At 43.6% G+C, this 16,199-nt stretch overlaps 1 protein-coding gene across 6 annotated transcripts in view; it reads left to right on the top strand.

Moving 5' to 3' along the window:
• The window catches only part of LOC138765221 (plasma membrane calcium-transporting ATPase 1-like), a 249,628-nt gene extending 234,208 nt beyond the window's left edge, over positions 1-15,420 (top strand). For all 6 annotated transcript variants that reach the window (XM_069942198.1, XM_069942200.1, XM_069942199.1 and 3 more), the window contains one exon: positions 5,576-15,420. In XM_069942198.1, coding sequence (XP_069798299.1) covers positions 5,576-5,890 — 315 coding nt within the window. In that variant the 3' untranslated portion in view covers positions 5,891-15,420. The remainder of the gene's footprint in view (positions 1-5,575) is intronic.
• The last annotated feature ends 779 nt before the right edge of the window (positions 15,421-16,199 follow it).

Raw genomic sequence — 16,199 nt, 5'->3', positions numbered from 1 at the left:
AGCTCATGACTGGAAACCTGAACTTTTCCAGGGAAACTAATCTCTCTATTGCAGCAAAGGGATCATGCCTGCGAAGTGTGTGATTATGTATTGTCTAGTAACTGTGGTGTATTGTTTCTGTGGAGACCACAACTCTACTTTCTGTTATCTTCCATTTGAGCTTTCAGCAGTTTACCTCAAGGCTGGGGACCAGTAATATTGGAATTCTAAGCCATATCTGTGTCTTTCCCTCACCACCTACCCCCCCCCCCCCTCCCTTTTGGATCTCCCAAGTGTGTGATGCCTGCCGGGCATGAGATGAACATGCATTAAAAAGTTTTGCTTTGGAAAGTTTGCGCTTCTAAATAGCTGCATATAATGGGATGGCAAGTGTGATGTCCCGGCATGTGTGTGGTTTGTTCCTGCCCAGTAACGTAGGTGAACACAGGCATGAGAAGTGTTGGGCATTTCAAAGTGGAGGCACAGGAAAGCTGGAATCAGGTACAAAACAATTGGGTGGAGGAAGTCCTCAAGTCAAACAGCGTCTGTTGGCATTGGTCAATGTTTCGAGTCAGATCCCATCTGAGTGTGGACAGGAGGTTGCCCTCCCAAACTCTCAGTCATCCTTCACCCCTCCCTGGTCCATCGATCTCCTTCTGCCCCCTATCCATACATTACGTCCCTTCAGTCCTTCTAGTCTATGCTGAACCATTTTTTTTGCCTAGTCCCACTGATTTGCACCCAGTTCATAGCCCTCCGTACCTCTCCAATTATTATATGCTAAAACTGTGCCCGTGTTCACTACTTTAGCTGGCAAACTCCCACCACTCTCTGCATCAAGATGTTCCTTCTCACATTCCCCCTAAACTTTTCCCCTTTCACCCTTAACCCATATCCTCAGGTTTGTATCTCATCTACCCTCAGTGGAAAAAAAAATCTACATTTACTCTGTCTGTCCCCCTCATAATTTTAAATACCTCTATCAAATTTCTCCTCATTCTTCTGCACTCCAGGGAATAAAGTCCAATCCTGTTTAACCTTTCCCTGTAACTCAGTTTCTGAAGTCCGGGCAACATTCTAGTAAATCTTCTCTGCAATCTTAGTGATATAGTTCCTCTTCTTAGGTGGCCAAAACTACACACAATTCTCCAAATTTGGCCTCACCAATGTCTTATACAACTTTACTATAACATCCCAACTCCTGTACTCATTACTTTGATTTATGAAGGCCAAGATGCCAAAAGCTCTCTTTACAACCCTGTCCACCTGTGACGCCACTTTCAGGGAATTATGTATCTGTATTCCCAGATCCCTCTGTTCTACTGCACTCCTCAGTTCCCAACCATTTACTGTGTACGTCCTTTCTTGGTTTGTCCTTCCAAAATGCAACACCTCACCCTTGTCTGCATTAAACTCCATCTGCCATTTCTCAGCCCATTTTTCCAGCTGGTTCAGATCCATCTGCAAGTTTTGAAAACCTTATTCGCTGACAACGACATCTCAAATCTTAATGTCCTCTGCAAACTTGCTGATCCAATTTACCACATTATCATCCAGATCAATGATATAGATGACACACAACAATGGTCCCAGTACTGATGCCTGAGGTACACCACTAGTCACAGGCCTCCAGTCTGAGAAGCAATCGTTCACCACCACCCTCTGGTTTCTCCTGTCCAGCCATTGTCAAATCCAGTTCACTACTTCACCATGAATACCGAGCGTCTGAACCATCCTGACCAACCTCCCATGTGGGACCTTGTCAAAGGCCTTCCAACCCCTCCCACCCTGCCCTCACAATACTGGCTAGCCTCTCTCTGCGTTCTCAGTCTTGATGAAGGGTTCCATTCTGAAACATCGACCATTGATGCAGCTCGACCTGCTGAGTTTGCTGCAGCAGATTTTTATTACGATTTTAAAATCTGCTCCAGCAGTTCTTCATGTCCATACAAACTGTCATTTAGCTGACGGGGCTACTTTTGATCAATTGCGGGTGGTTTTAAAAGTGAGCTTCAATCTGAGGGTAAGAGTTGCCTTTACCCAGCATCACGTCTTGGGAAAAGAGGGGAGCCATTCTGGTGACTGCCACACAATCTGCTTTCTCTTCTGATAGCATACGTGTGCATTGGGGTATCTGAATAGTGACTGTAACTTTATTTCCTAAAGTTTGTAGTGTCGTGTGTAGAATTTATATTTTAGTTAGAAATGTAAGTTTAAAGGAGATGTGCGGGACATTTTTTTTATATACAGAGAGTGGTGGGTGCCTGGAACAGGCCTGCCAATGGTGCTTGAACTTCTGGGTAGACACATGAATATACAGGAATAGAGGGGTGTGGATCATGTGCAGGCAGCAGAGGTTTAGCCTAATTTGGGCATCGTGTTCGGTACAAACGGGCCGAAGGGTCTGTCCCTATGTTGGGCTGTTCCACGCAATGCCATTAGACACCAACAAATGCAGGTGTCCTCCTTCCTCTCACCCATCTAAAGTAACCCACAGGCTCCTATGCTGGCAGGGGCGGGGTGGGGGGGGGTGTTGTTGGGGGAGGGACATCCTTTTTACAAACACAGGGGAACTTAAGACCGCTGCTCAAAGGTGCTCAAAGCGGAAGCAAACTTCCACATCTCATGGGTGTCCCGTCCCTGTTAGTTCAGGTTAGAGTCTGATCTGTCCTCAAAGCCATTTACTACTCCGTCTTATACCCTGGTCTGGATCATTAGCTACTGTAATGTTTGGGTCCTAAAATCCAATCGATTTTCCTTCGATGTAAATGTGATCTGATGCCATCATACTTCAGCCAACAAGAGACTTTTGCCAACATGCCTTATCAAATAATATTGCTTTTCATAATTCCAGTCCATAGGAGTGCCTTAATCTAATAGGTCACATTTCTGATGACATCGTTAGAGCTCAGTATCAGATCTCCAATGCACTTTGCACCCACCATCAGTCACACTGGTGTTAAAAGAAACCCACGTTTGGCTGTGTTACTGTCTACCTTTCTCCCCAATTGTAACAGGAGGACAAACGTCTGTCTGTCTGATGTATTTTGGTGCCTTTGGAGGAGAGGGTACAGGGGGAGTAATTGAGAGTGACTCCCAAGTCACTGGTTCACCAACTCAAAAAAATTAAAGAGAAAAACCGTTCGCTAATTTTTTAAGCTGTGCAAAATATTGTGTGACAGCAAAATTAAATCCCAGGTGAGTTCACGCTTTATCCAAAGCAGGGAAAAACAATGCAAGAACTGTCTTTCCAAATGCACACACTTTCCAATACCTGGTGACCAGCAACTGTTTGACCAGAGCAGTTGCTCTTGTATTGGGCAGAGAATTTTTTTGCTGATCTCCTATTGACCTCTGAGGGTATTTAACCTTGATTTTATTCCCACTTCCCGCAGACATTCTACCTAGTTTGTAGAGTTTGTTGGCCGTGCCTGGCATCCAGGCATCTCTCCGGCATCCAGCGTGAGGGAAGGAGGTGACAGGAAGATGTGCCACTGAGACAAATTGAGCAAGCCCCTGGATTGTGGGAGGGCCTGGGTGCTCGGGTGAATCCAGTGTCTTGAGGATGGCTTTGTCTCTGCAAGTGTGCAGCTCTGGCTGTTCTTTGTGTGTTACCGGGTGGAATATTGAGATTTCAGATTTATTGTCAGAGTTCATATGATGTCACATACAACCCTGAGATCCTGTGGGCACGGCAGAATTACCACGTTGGTCGTGCAAAATAAAACTGTACCCAATGTAAACCAATATGCAATACAGAGAGGAGAGAGAAAAAAGCCAAATTAAGTGCCCCAAGTAAGAGTCCGTAAACAAGACCCTGATTGAGTTTGTTGTTGAGGAGTCTGAGGGCGGAGGGGGAGCAGCTGTTCCTGAATCTGGGGGTGCGAGTCTTGTGGCACCGAGACCTCTTTCCTGATGGCAGCAGCAAGAACAGAATGTGTGCTGGGTGGGGTGGATCCTCGATGATCGCTGCTGCTCTCCAACGAATATTAGGCCTCTCTGCGTCGCCTACTCTGCTGCTCTGCATGTGCGCGCCGCTGGTTCGTACCCTGTGAGCTCAGTTTAAGCCGCTGATGTTTGCCCGTGAAGAATCCCTTGCAGCTCCTAGCATGGCGACCAGTGGCGGTCACGCATTGTGATTCTGTTGAGTCGTGTTTATTTGTTGCATAACCTGTGAGGATTGTGACCCTTTACTTTGACCTTCACTGTTAAATGTTTCTATCACTTATTGCAGTGGATCGAACAAAGCAGTTGGGACCATTTTGTTTGTGTCAACACTGGTATTGTCACAGTAATCCATCATTTAGAGAATAATTGCAGCTGTGTTGGTGGAATCTGTTAAAACCTGTGGTCATTCACGCTCTTTTACATCTTCATCTGCTTTTTATAGAATCCAAATCCTCAGTCTTATCTTCTCTGGTATTTAATCCCATTTGATGTCCAACATTTCTGGACTGCACCTTGACTTTACTCCCCCAACCTTCCCCCCCCCACCCCCACCCCCCAATTCCCCAAATTGTTCTAATAGTATTAGTTTGTCGAGTTTGTTGGCCTGGCTTGGGGTTTGCTGTTTCTCTCTCTGGCACTAGGCGTCAGGGAAGGAGGTGACAGGAAGATGCACCATTGGGATGGATCAGCACAGTCTGTGTGCCACGCCAAACCCCTTCTGTTGGCCTCGGGATACACTCAAGCCAAAGGAATGTGTGGCAATACTGATTAACCATCTAAGTCGCAGTTACAGCCGAACCTTGTTGGTCCCGTCAGTGCACCACGTGGTGGTGAGGAACGGATGGATTTTCCGGACTTCCATTCTTTTCAGTCCCCGTGATTATTTTCTGCCATTGCTTGGATAGAGTGGGGTGCCCGCAAATCAGCTCGTGCCCAGTGTGGACATGGACATTTAGTTCTGTCCATGAAACTGTGACCCTTTGCACACCATTTGGAGGGAGAATTGGCAATGGTGCTCCAAGGAAGTGCTCACGTTTGCCCAGCCGGCGTTGCTTTCATGTTATTTCTACAAATTTTGTTGCCTTTGATCTTCTCCACAGTAAAAACCGTTTGAGTCTCGTTGCTTTTTGACCTTTCATTTTTTTTATGATACTTCCTCACATCCCAATGCTGCGTTGGCCATTATGAAGAGCAAGGCTCCACTTTCCCTGTTGATGACCCCCCCCACCCCCACCATGATGTTTTTGCCTTCCTTTCAAGCAGTCTGCTTCAAATTTTGTACTTCTCAGAACCTCTTTTTGTTTTAAAAAAAACCCCTCCTTTTGCCTTAAAAGAATCAGTCTGTTGTCATTTAAATCAGGCACTGCCTCCTTGAGTCCAGTCTGCATACGAGTTGCTGTATCTTTATTCGGTTGAACAACTAATTTTAATTTTTCTCCATTTGTCATAGTTACATTTCCAGTGTTGTGTTATTTTATTTTATTTGCAGCTTCCACCGCTCCCAGTCCTGACCGCTTCGTATCGACAATATTGTACGATCTCCATTCTCACAGCACAAATACAAACCTTGCTTTTCCCTTGCCAGGACCAAAGGCTTCTCTAACTTTGCTACTCTCTGTGTTCTTCTTTTGGCCCCTCTGCCCTGCAGATCAAAGTGGTGAATGCGTTCCGTAGCTCTCTGTACGAGGGGATAGAGAAGCCAGAATCTCGCAGCTCCATCCACAACTTCATGACCCACCCTGAATTCGGAATGGAAGATGACGCACCCCGGATTCCACTGATTGATGAGACCGATGTCGAAATCAATGGACTCGCCAACTGTGGGGTGCCAACCCCCCTCCACTCATCCAACAAGAACAACAATGCTGTGGACAGTGGGATCACTCCCCCACTCTCAGACGCTGACAAGCTTGCCCTATCTGCTTCAGGAAGCCCTCTCCACAGTTTGGAAACATCAATCTGACCATGCCCTCGTACTCCCAGTGCTCGAACCTTTGCACTTGCAGCTTTCACACTATTTCATCTTGTCTTGCAGAAAGTTTTTTTTTTAAAAAACATATTATAGTTGGCAAATTGTTGGGGGAAGAAAGACCCTCAGGTTCTAAAACGTCTTGAGCAGGGGGGTAGAGGGAGCATTTCTGTGAGCAACTGTGGCATTGAAACACAAAACGCCACCTGAGATCTGAAAACAGACCAATCCGTCAGGTCAGAAGAATACATAGAATGTTCCTTGCTGAGCACATTAAAGTGTAATTTACATTAAGCCTTTTTTTTTTTAATTCCTGTCACCAGTTGAAGTTGGAAAAGCCAGAAATTTCATGGTCACCTCCTGGAACCCAGGGGTTCCTGGTTGACGCACAAGAGTCGGGCAATATCAGATGGTGGGGCAGGATAGACATCAACTTGATTTTGGTCCCATTTCCTGTTTCCTTTGTTCTTCATCCAACCGACTTCCAAATGCCCAAGAGGCAAACGTCTCTAGATGTCAGTGTACTGGTCCTGTGCACCCAAAATCCTTTTTGACATCTGGCACGTTTGCACCAGACTATTTAGTGAGCTGGATTTGATGGGAACGTTCTTCAGAGCTTCCCAGAACTACTCAAAGATTGGTGGCATTATCGTGAGGGTTTGAAATGGGTGGGGGGGGGGGGGGAAAGAATGGGATGGTTTGGTGTTGGTATGTTCTCTTTTTCTTTTGCTTTGGCCGGATGGCTGGTGAAGCGGAGAAGAAGAGCCTGATTGTTGTGTAGCATCACCACAAGCATGGTGAACTCTTTCATTCACTGCCGAGGTGCCAGGGCCCAAGGTGCCCCCTAGCCGTTCCCCATTCCACATTTCCCCATCCTTAAGGCTGACACTCAATCAAAACCATCCTGCAGTCAATCCTTCCAAACAGATGGAACTGCTGTGCGGAAGAACTGGCCCGAGTCCTCCTGAGAAATCATACCAAATGTCTCTGGGTTTTATTTTACCCAAGTTCAAACCCATAACCCAAAGACGAGAATTTGGTTCTGAATATTCCATGCAGACTCCTTATTTGAAGCTCCTGGTTGAAAGTGCAACTCCAAAAGCCAGTATATGCCATTTGGTTCTTTAAATTAATAATGATAAAACATTGCTTTTTCTTCAAGGGAAATCCTAACTTAGAGGCTAATTCCTAGAAAGGTTCAGTGGGATTGTGTTTGAAGATGTACAGATATAAAAAAAAGTTTTATTTAATTAACAAGCCTGCAATAGAATCGTGCACATCTGTACCCAGATTCATATTAGCCTGATTCTACACCTGAGCATGACACCTCTGACTAGTAGGATCATGTCAGGTGTTTTGACAGCTTCTTAATTTGATGAAATAGTTTAGTGGGTTCATAGGATTCCTTTGTGAAGTTAGCACCACTTCATCAAAATTGCAGTGAACTTTGGGAAGGTGACATGTTTTTGTCTGGAGTGAAAGTGGCCCCTTGCCATATTCAAGTGTTGCTTACAGAACTGGACACGGGGCAAGATGGCTGCGCGCCAACACTGAGCTGCTGGAGAGACTCAGCGGGTCGGGCAGCATCGGTGGGGGAGCCACGGCCAGTCAATGGTTCGGCTTGGGGACCCTTCCTAGATTACCTTGAGCACTGTCTTTCCCCCCCCCCCCCCCCCACCCCCCAAAATGCTCCTCCACCATAACTCCTGTCCACGGTATGACCTCTGTGAAGATGTAAGTGCCACTTCCTGAAGGAGATGTTGCTAAAGCACCTCCAAGCCTTGGGACACATTGAAGGACAGAATCACCCCAAAATCTTGGTGTGAATCGGCGCAAACCAGGTGGTGTGCACACAGCACTCCCATTTGATTTGAGATTGTCTTGTGGTATTCTCTTTCACTAGTTTGAGGGAGTGTACAGGCAAAGGTTTGCTGTGTTGAGATTGGGAGGAGCTTCCGAGATTAATTTCAAGAAGTTGCTATAATGTTTGGAAAATGGCGAAAAACCTTTAGCAAAAGAAAATTGATGTCATTTATATGTTGATAAAATTATATTTCCACATCACCAACCAAAAAGGAATGATGCAACTTGATCATATAATGTTAAATTGGACAATATTGTCTAGGTTTGTGTAATTTATGAAGGTGGAAATGGGATTTTATTTTAAACAACTATGCACTAATTTGTACAAAGAACAAATATTCTGTGTGCTTCTTTCTGGGAAAAGTTGCTTAATTATTTGCATTGCTCTATTTGGGGCATGTACAGCTGTCAAAACTTGTTTTGGACCGTTTCTGAGAATGCTTGAGTGTTTCTATTGGTTTTTTTTTTGGTTCATTTGCTCCTCATTTTCAACGGTGTTGGCAGAGTAGAGGCTGTTGGGAAGGAAGTGCTGGCGAGGCAAGCAGAGGACGCTGAAGATGTAGATTGGGCAAACGCCTTGGACCCGAGCTGCAGATGAAGGGTGGCCGAGATCGTAAACACTGGAAACACTCAGCCAGGCAGGCAGCGTCCATGGAGAGAAGTGGGTTCAATGTTCAGGTTGTTGGCCTTCCTTCGGAGCTGCGAGGGTTTAACTGCATCCACCTGAAATTGTGAAACTGTTTCACCAAAGGTGCTGCCTGGCCCTTGGAGGATTTCCCAATGAGCATTTTTAAAATTGAAATCTCTGGTCTTTCGTCCTCTGAGCTAGGAAGCATTTTTATTCCTGAAAATTCACAGAGCAAAAACAACTCGAGGGAAGTGTGCGCTGTAAAGTTTTGAATTTCAAGTTTCATTTAGTGTGAAGGGATTGACCAGGTTAAGGGGGCATGGTTGGCGCAGCGCTGTCACAGCCACCGTGACTGGAGTGCAAATCCCTGGCAGGAGTTGGTACGTCCTCTCTGTGTCCGCGAGGCTTTTCCCCGGGGAAAGGGCTCCGTTCGCAACGTGCTGGGGTGCAGGTTAATCGGGTGCAACTGGGCGGCAAGCGCTCGTGGGCCAAAAGGGCTGTAACTGTACAAGTTGCGTGCACCCTTTTGTGTCACCAGGCAGGTGATGTGGGTTTAGCTTGCTGCTCTCCAACCCCAAGGTTTCACCTTAATGGTCATTCACAGAACAATTAATATACTTCAGCCTGTGTCCAGCCTTGCCTTTAGACTTGCAGATTTGGGCAGAGAGACAGTGTTTCCCCGCCCATGGATTTGTTCTTTTCCCTACGGATGAATTGAGTGAGTGCAGATATTCGCCCTGAAATGATAGGCTTCAGCTGGATGAGAAACATCTCTAACCCTATGAAAATAGGCAGAAAATGGAGGAACCACCTGAGTTACTCCGAAGCTGAAGAGGACATGCTATAAATTCCACGGGGCTGAGGGTCTCTAAGACTGTTCTGATTGAGAAGGAAAGCAAAGCCAGAGGCTTTATTTCCACAAATGGCGTTTGCACCAGGTGACGAGGCATTGCTGTAATCACACAGTCCTGTTCTGCACCAAAGGGTTTGAGATTTAAAGATGCAAGCCTGTCCAAATAATGAAATGGTTCCAGGAGAATGGCCACTTCTCAGAATGGAATTTATCGGCAAGGTTCGAACCGTATTGTGATCAATAATCAGTGACAATGCGCCGGGGAAAGAGGTAAGTGTGGCCTTAAGCCTGCAGAGTAATTGGTGCTGGTGGCAGTTGAACACTAACTGGTAGAAGTGGAAATGATCTCTGGGAGAAGCAAACAGATGCGTCTAACACAGTGGTTCTCAACCTTTCCCCCTCCACTCAAGTGCCACCTTCAGTAATCCCTTACTAACCACAGAGCACCGATGGCGTCTGTGGTTGGTAAGGGAGTACTTAAGGTGGTATGTGAGTGGAGGGGAAAAAAGTTGAGAACCACTGATCTAACCCGATGCTGTGTCAAAAATCTAAGCCCTGTCCTGTATAAAGCAGTTGGGGGTGAAGGACATAGGTGGCAGAAGTTTTCCGGATGAAGATTCAACCAGAGGCTTTATTCCAGTATGTGTATTGGCTCAGTTCCACAAAGCCAAGTGGTAGAATAATGAATGAGATTCAGCCGATGGTGTCCAATTTTATTTTCATGTGTAAAAGGCTTATTAGCAGTTCTCATTCTTGTGCATTAGAACTTTTAACTGAATTACATAAAGGCTTTGTTTCTTTCTTTGCATAATCTTGTGATAAAACCGAGATGCATCCCGCTGAACAGGCCGTGTGAGAGTGAGGTTACCTCCTCGGGTTTCACTTCTGGCGTTTTCTGCAGGGGGCAGGGGTTGAGACCCACTGCTGTCTCCCTGCCACACACAGTAACCCAAGTCTTATCCTGGCCCCACCACAGCATGGAACTGGGTTGCTGTTCTCATTCTGACACTGCAGGAACAGTGACTGCACGGTGGGACTTTTTTCAAATGGCAGAGCCTGAATTGCAAATTAATTTCTATCAACCACTGCTTAAATCCTAACGGCATTCGAATTGGAACTGTTAACTGCTTCCTTTTAATATTACAGTGTCCTGAAGTGGTGTTTGAACTGTATTCAACCACAACTTTATTTTAAATTTTGCTCTCCCACCCACAATACCCCCGCCTTGATTAGATACACCTGAACTGATCAGGTCAGTTTGAAACCATTTACTCAAGACCTGAATGGAGTCCCCAAGCCTCACTCCCATCAAGGGGCGAGGAACTGAGTGCCAGGCCGCTTCCCACATCTGAAAAGTGGAAATCTAGGGTGAAAACCAGAGATGCTGGAAACACTCAGCAGGTCAGGCAGAATCCGTGGAGAGAGAAACCAGACCATCGCTTTAAGACTCACAGGAAACTGCAGAATCCCAGTATCTGAATCTGCTGGGGAACTCAGTGAGTCAAGCTGCATCCATGGCAGTGGGGTGAGGGAAGTCCACATTTTGGGCTGGAGCCCTTCATCAAGTAAGTTTTGCTTTTGTTAAAACTCCTTTTGCTTCTTTAAAAGTTCAAAGCTAATATCTGGATAAAAAAAAATATTTTTTTCCCCATTGTACTCCAAAGGTTCATTATTTTCTTTCACTCTTTTCATTGCCAGTTCCAATATTTTCTCTCTTGTGTATCGTAGTTTTATTAGAACGAATCGCGGTTTCTGCTGTGGCTGTGGCTTTGGCACCAATGCTCTGTGGGCTCTTTCAATTTCTTTTTGGAGTTCTTCTTTTCCCAAGATCTGAGGGATCCATCTTTTTATAAATCCTTTTATATCTGCCCCTACTTCACCTTCTTTCGGGCTGACTATTTTTATCTTATTACATCCGCTGAAATCCTCTAAAATGTCCATTTATTTGGGCTAATAAGTCATGTGTCTTGTTAATCTCCTTATCTCTATCTTCCAATTTTTCTCTTGACTCATTCACCTCCATTTCCACGCCTATCCCTCTGTCATCCACTTCATCACTTTGCTTTCTCATTTCTGCCATAGCCTTGTTCATTCTTTGTATTTTCACATCTGTCTCTTGCTTGGTTTTTTTAATAGTACTGAACTCAGTCATTATTGTTTCCATTAGAATTTTGATTTGACTGTCAAAATATTCCTTATCCACCATCTGCTTCTGTTTTTTTTCTTGCATGTCTTTATCTTCCTCTTGATCTTCTTTCTCTTGCTCCATTTCTTGGCTCCGTGTTGATCTTGCTTCTATTGGTGTCTTTGTCGCGGCTTCTCCCATTACCGAGTCAGTGTGTTGCTGTCGGCATCCGTCCCCATCAGCGTCCTCTTTAAAATGCGTACCGCGCATGCACGCTGCCATTTATTTTTCAGGCTCCCCAAGCCGACGCTCCAGACCACCTGGGGGACGTCGCCACTGAGCTGGCCACTTACTGGCTTCACTGCTCGGTCCATCCTCTTTGGGAGAGCTCCCTGCTCCCGGACATGTCAAATTTAACATAGGAGAGAAAACCCACGAAATATTGGCTTGGCAACTAAAACCAGAACAAGCAATGAGGATAAACAGATCTCATTATAGCCCAATTTTTAAAAAAAATTTATAAGCAATTGCATCAACCGAAAACCCAGGGAAGAATGACAAAATAGATGATTTTTTATCAAACATTGAATTACCGAAATTACTAAAACCCCTGACAATTACAGAAATACAGGATACACTAATGACATTTCCAAAAAACAAAACTCAAATGTCGATTTTCTCCCACAGATGTTGTTCGGCCCCACTGAGTTCCCCCAGCTGATTGCGTTTAAGCATCAGTTCAAGAATTCCATTTCTAGAACAGTACAGGGCCTTTGATTGCGATGATGTATCGCTCTCCTGCTAATTGCAAGCAGTTAAATGATTGTAGATAGAATGTCTATCTACCCTAACCCTAATGGAGTCATGTACAAACATTTCAAATTTACTGTCCATGGAGTTAATTAGTTTCTCCACTTAATTAAAATCACAAGCAAGTGATTCAAGGTCTTTGTTCATAGCTGAGTTCTAATGTTAGAAATGTAACAAAAGCCTTGTACGTGTTTATGGTGCCCTTACCACATTGTAGTGTGGAAACAAATTGGGCAAATTCTCAGTTTCTCCTGAACATATAAGGGTGTCACACATCCTGGTGTAAAGCCATGTGCCTATTACAGGTATTGAGATGGAGAGTATATTAATTAATGCAAGATTCCCGCCAAAGGCTGTCTTTTCTTCCCCCCCCCCCCCCCCCCCCCATGTAGCATTGGTTAAAAAAGAAGCCATCTTCAATATCACTGTTCTGAGGTAAAAAAAAAAATAGATTTGCAGTGTTTTTACACTGGCATTGTATGTCAAGAGTAATTCAGGTTTGGGTGTTAACCACTGAGAGAGACAGCAAAAAGCAGAAATGAATAGCTTAAAGCAGTGGTTTTCATCCTTTTTCCCTATGCCACAGGTGCTCTGTGGTTAGTAAGGAATTACTTAAGGTGGTATGTGAGTGGGGTAAAAAGGTTGAGAACCACTGGCCCTCAAAGGGCTATGTAATATAGCATTTTTTCCCCTTAGAAAGCAATGGCCTGCCTTACAAAAGGTTTTACATTAAGCCTTTATAACACCTGTTGTATCTCTGTAAACTCCCAACCTTACACAAATTGCTTGGAGAAAGGTTTTGATTTCTCTGCAGCAGTAGTTTCCAACTTTTTCTTTCCATTCACATTCCACCTATGACATCAGGATTAATTCAGGTGGAATGTGAGTGGAACTAAAAAGGTTGAAAACCACTGGGTAAGAATGTAATTTGGAGTAATGATTTTGAGTAGTTGGTGTGGAAAGACGTGTATGTATTTACACAGGGTTTTGGGACCATAAGCAGATTTTATTTTAAAGAAAAATATATATTTAAAAAAAAATACCCAGAGTCCCCCTTTATCCTCTTTGACTCCATTCATCTGGTCAGCACAGCTATTTTAAGGAGTGTACATTTTAATTCCTAGTTTCCTAGAGGTGTAAACTTCATGCAATCTCGCAGGATTTGCTCTGTAATGGTAAAATCGGGCATGGAACCAGTAAGGCAGTGGTAATAGGAGACTGCAGGCTCTCTTAAAGCATTTTGAGTTTTCCAATCAACTTTTGTCCTGGTCTAGAAGTGTGTTTTTTTTCCATTGTTGTTATTGGTGTTTTAAAATGTATAAATATATATCTCAATGTTGTCCGTGTTGGTTGGCACACTTTCCAAAGTGAGAGCTTTCTGTCTCTGCTATATTGCTTTAGTAGTAATGAGCACTCTCCAACCTTATCGCCAAGCCATGCTAAAGATGAAGGATTGTTGATGTGAAGTTTTCAAATAAATCCAACCTTTCACCACGTAGTGGGAAAAGTGTGTACGAGTTTCTTCAGTAGAGAGCAGTGGATTTTGTTAGACAGAGAAAGTGATCACTAGTTTCTATTCACTCCAGTGGATCCTTGCTGCCGGTGGCTTTCTGATTGGTTAATTTTGGTTTTCAAAGCACCGTTTCAAATTTTGGAACAAAATTTACAAATGAGAAATTGAGAGAATCGCAGGATCTAGCGTGCGTGGGTCATTACCTCGATATGCCAAATTATTGGTAGGCATTTTAATTTACTGTCTACTTCCATTCACTTGGGACACCTTTGCTCTCATAATAAAATTGTGCTTAGTTTTGAAGTATTATATACATTTTGTTGATATTAATTTGGTCTGAGAATTTTTCATGTATAATTCTGTTTCTATGTATATTTTATCCTCTGCTTTATTTAAAACTGAGTGACACTAAAAAGAAGCTATAAAAACACACTATGGAATAAAAATGTACGGTGCTGTAGCTTAATGGTATATATTCTGTTCAATAAGCATCCAAAATAGTGCACTTCACTAACTTAATTAGTTTCCCATCTTTCAAGATTTAACTTTAACACGCGTCTTACATCTGGGTTCCTTCATGAATCAGATCGGCAGACTGGGTGTGATGCCCTGCTGCTTCTCTTTACCTTTTACTAAGGGGACGCTGCTGGGTTTTTTTTTAAACTTTCAATGCATCCGGCTCTTCATTCTACCACCACAGCTCTCCCTTTCCAATGAGCGTAATATCGGTGGGGAAAAGGGTAACCATGTCACAACAATTTCTGTACGGTGACAGCATTCATGTCTTCTTCGTCTGTTTAGTAGGGGTCACAGTGAGTCTGGAAAGTTTAAAAGAGGTGTGAGAGACCGGGGCAAGAGATCTTGTGATACAGCTCCATTGCACAAGTGAATGTATAAAATATGTATTCAGTTTTTGAACAACTCCATTCTTCAATAAACTCACTAGGGAAGCTAAACAATTTCTTGAAATGCAGAATTAGCAAGAATGAGGTAACTGGTGTAATAAACACTGGTATTTTTGTAAAAAATCACAAAAAGCTTAAAAATTTTAGAAAATGACTGACTAATTAATTCTGTAGTATGCATGATGTACTGTGGTGGATCAGAGCATGTACCGAATGTTCTCAGCTTGGAGTGCTGTACCCTGCATTTTGATATTTTTTTCTCCAATTACTAGTGATATAACCTGTATGTAAAATGTTTTGCATGTATTTATATGGTTCTTGTGATGGAATGAAAAGTCAAAACAGCTTCTTCCCGAACACAAAACAATCAATGACTAATACACTCCGTTGGGAAGCTAATCAGATTTTAAAATTGGCGATGATTTCTCAAAACTTCAAAAAGCGTGATCTAGAAACTTCAGAGTATTTTTTACAAGCAGCCTGCATTTGTGAATCATAAAGAGAAATGTATCCTGCGATCTTGTATTAAAAAGAATAAATATTTCTCCATCAATTGTTTATGGATAACTTTTTTATCCTGTTGTAAATAAATTGTTTATTTAGAACTATGCAAATAGCTCTGTAATTGTATTACTTATTTCCTTCAGTTAAATGTGCTTTTGGTGGAATGTGCTTCATGTTTTGAAAGATTGTAGTAAGTGAACATGTGCAGTGTCTCTTTTCTTTCTCTCTGTCTGTCTCTCTCTCTTTCTCTCTCTTCCTGTCAAGGAAAGTTAAGAGACAATGTCAATTGAGTAAATACAAATAAAGAATCTGGGGGAATGGAACATTTGTGTCTCTCTGTTACTGGTGGGACTCTGCCTTAGATCTTGGGGGTGTGGGACGTACATAATGTGGATGGAATTTGAATGTTTCCCCTGCGACTGACTGTTCTGGAGAATTAACTCCAGCGAGCATCCAAGATTGATGTTTTGCTGTGTTAGGATACAATAAATGAATTCTTTAAAAACAATTTGGGTTAGCACAACGTTGTTACCGCATCGGAGAGCAGGACCAGGGTTTGAATCTGGACCGTAAGGAGTTTGTTCTCCCTGTAACTGCACGGGTTTCCTCCCACCGTTCAAAACGTACCGGGAGTTGTAGGTTAATTGGGCGGCACGGGCTCGTGGACCAAAAGGGCGTTTTGCCATGCTGTATAAATTTGGTTGTGTTGTTCAGTCCATCTAAGGGTCAGAATTTCAACAGGAGGGAATATTTTGATTGCTTGAGTTTCATTGCGCATTGGAACACGAGGCTGCTCCATGGTGTTCAGGCTTTCTCAAGATGAATTGTCTTTTGAACTAATTGCAGGATCTGGCCATTCGCCCCTTGAGCTGTGATTCAGTAAAGGTCACAACTGATCTGATCTTGGCTTCTCTTCACTTTCCACATGATCCTCAACTCTCTGCCACCAAACCTAACTCTGAATATCTTTAATGACTCAGACTACATAGCTCTCTCCAGTGGAAAAATATAATCTCCATCTTCAATCCTGAGACGATGGGCCAAGTTCTAGGCTCTTTCCTCCACCCGTGGAGAGAGATGCCCTCACAACATCTCAAACCAA

The sequence above is a fragment of the Narcine bancroftii genome, chromosome 5, assembly GCF_036971445.1.
Source record: "Narcine bancroftii isolate sNarBan1 chromosome 5, sNarBan1.hap1, whole genome shotgun sequence".
NCBI classification, from domain to species: Eukaryota; Metazoa; Chordata; class Chondrichthyes; order Torpediniformes; family Narcinidae; genus Narcine; species Narcine bancroftii.
The sequence above is the reverse complement of the archived record's forward strand: the minus strand, read 5'-3'. Positions and strand labels throughout refer to the sequence as shown.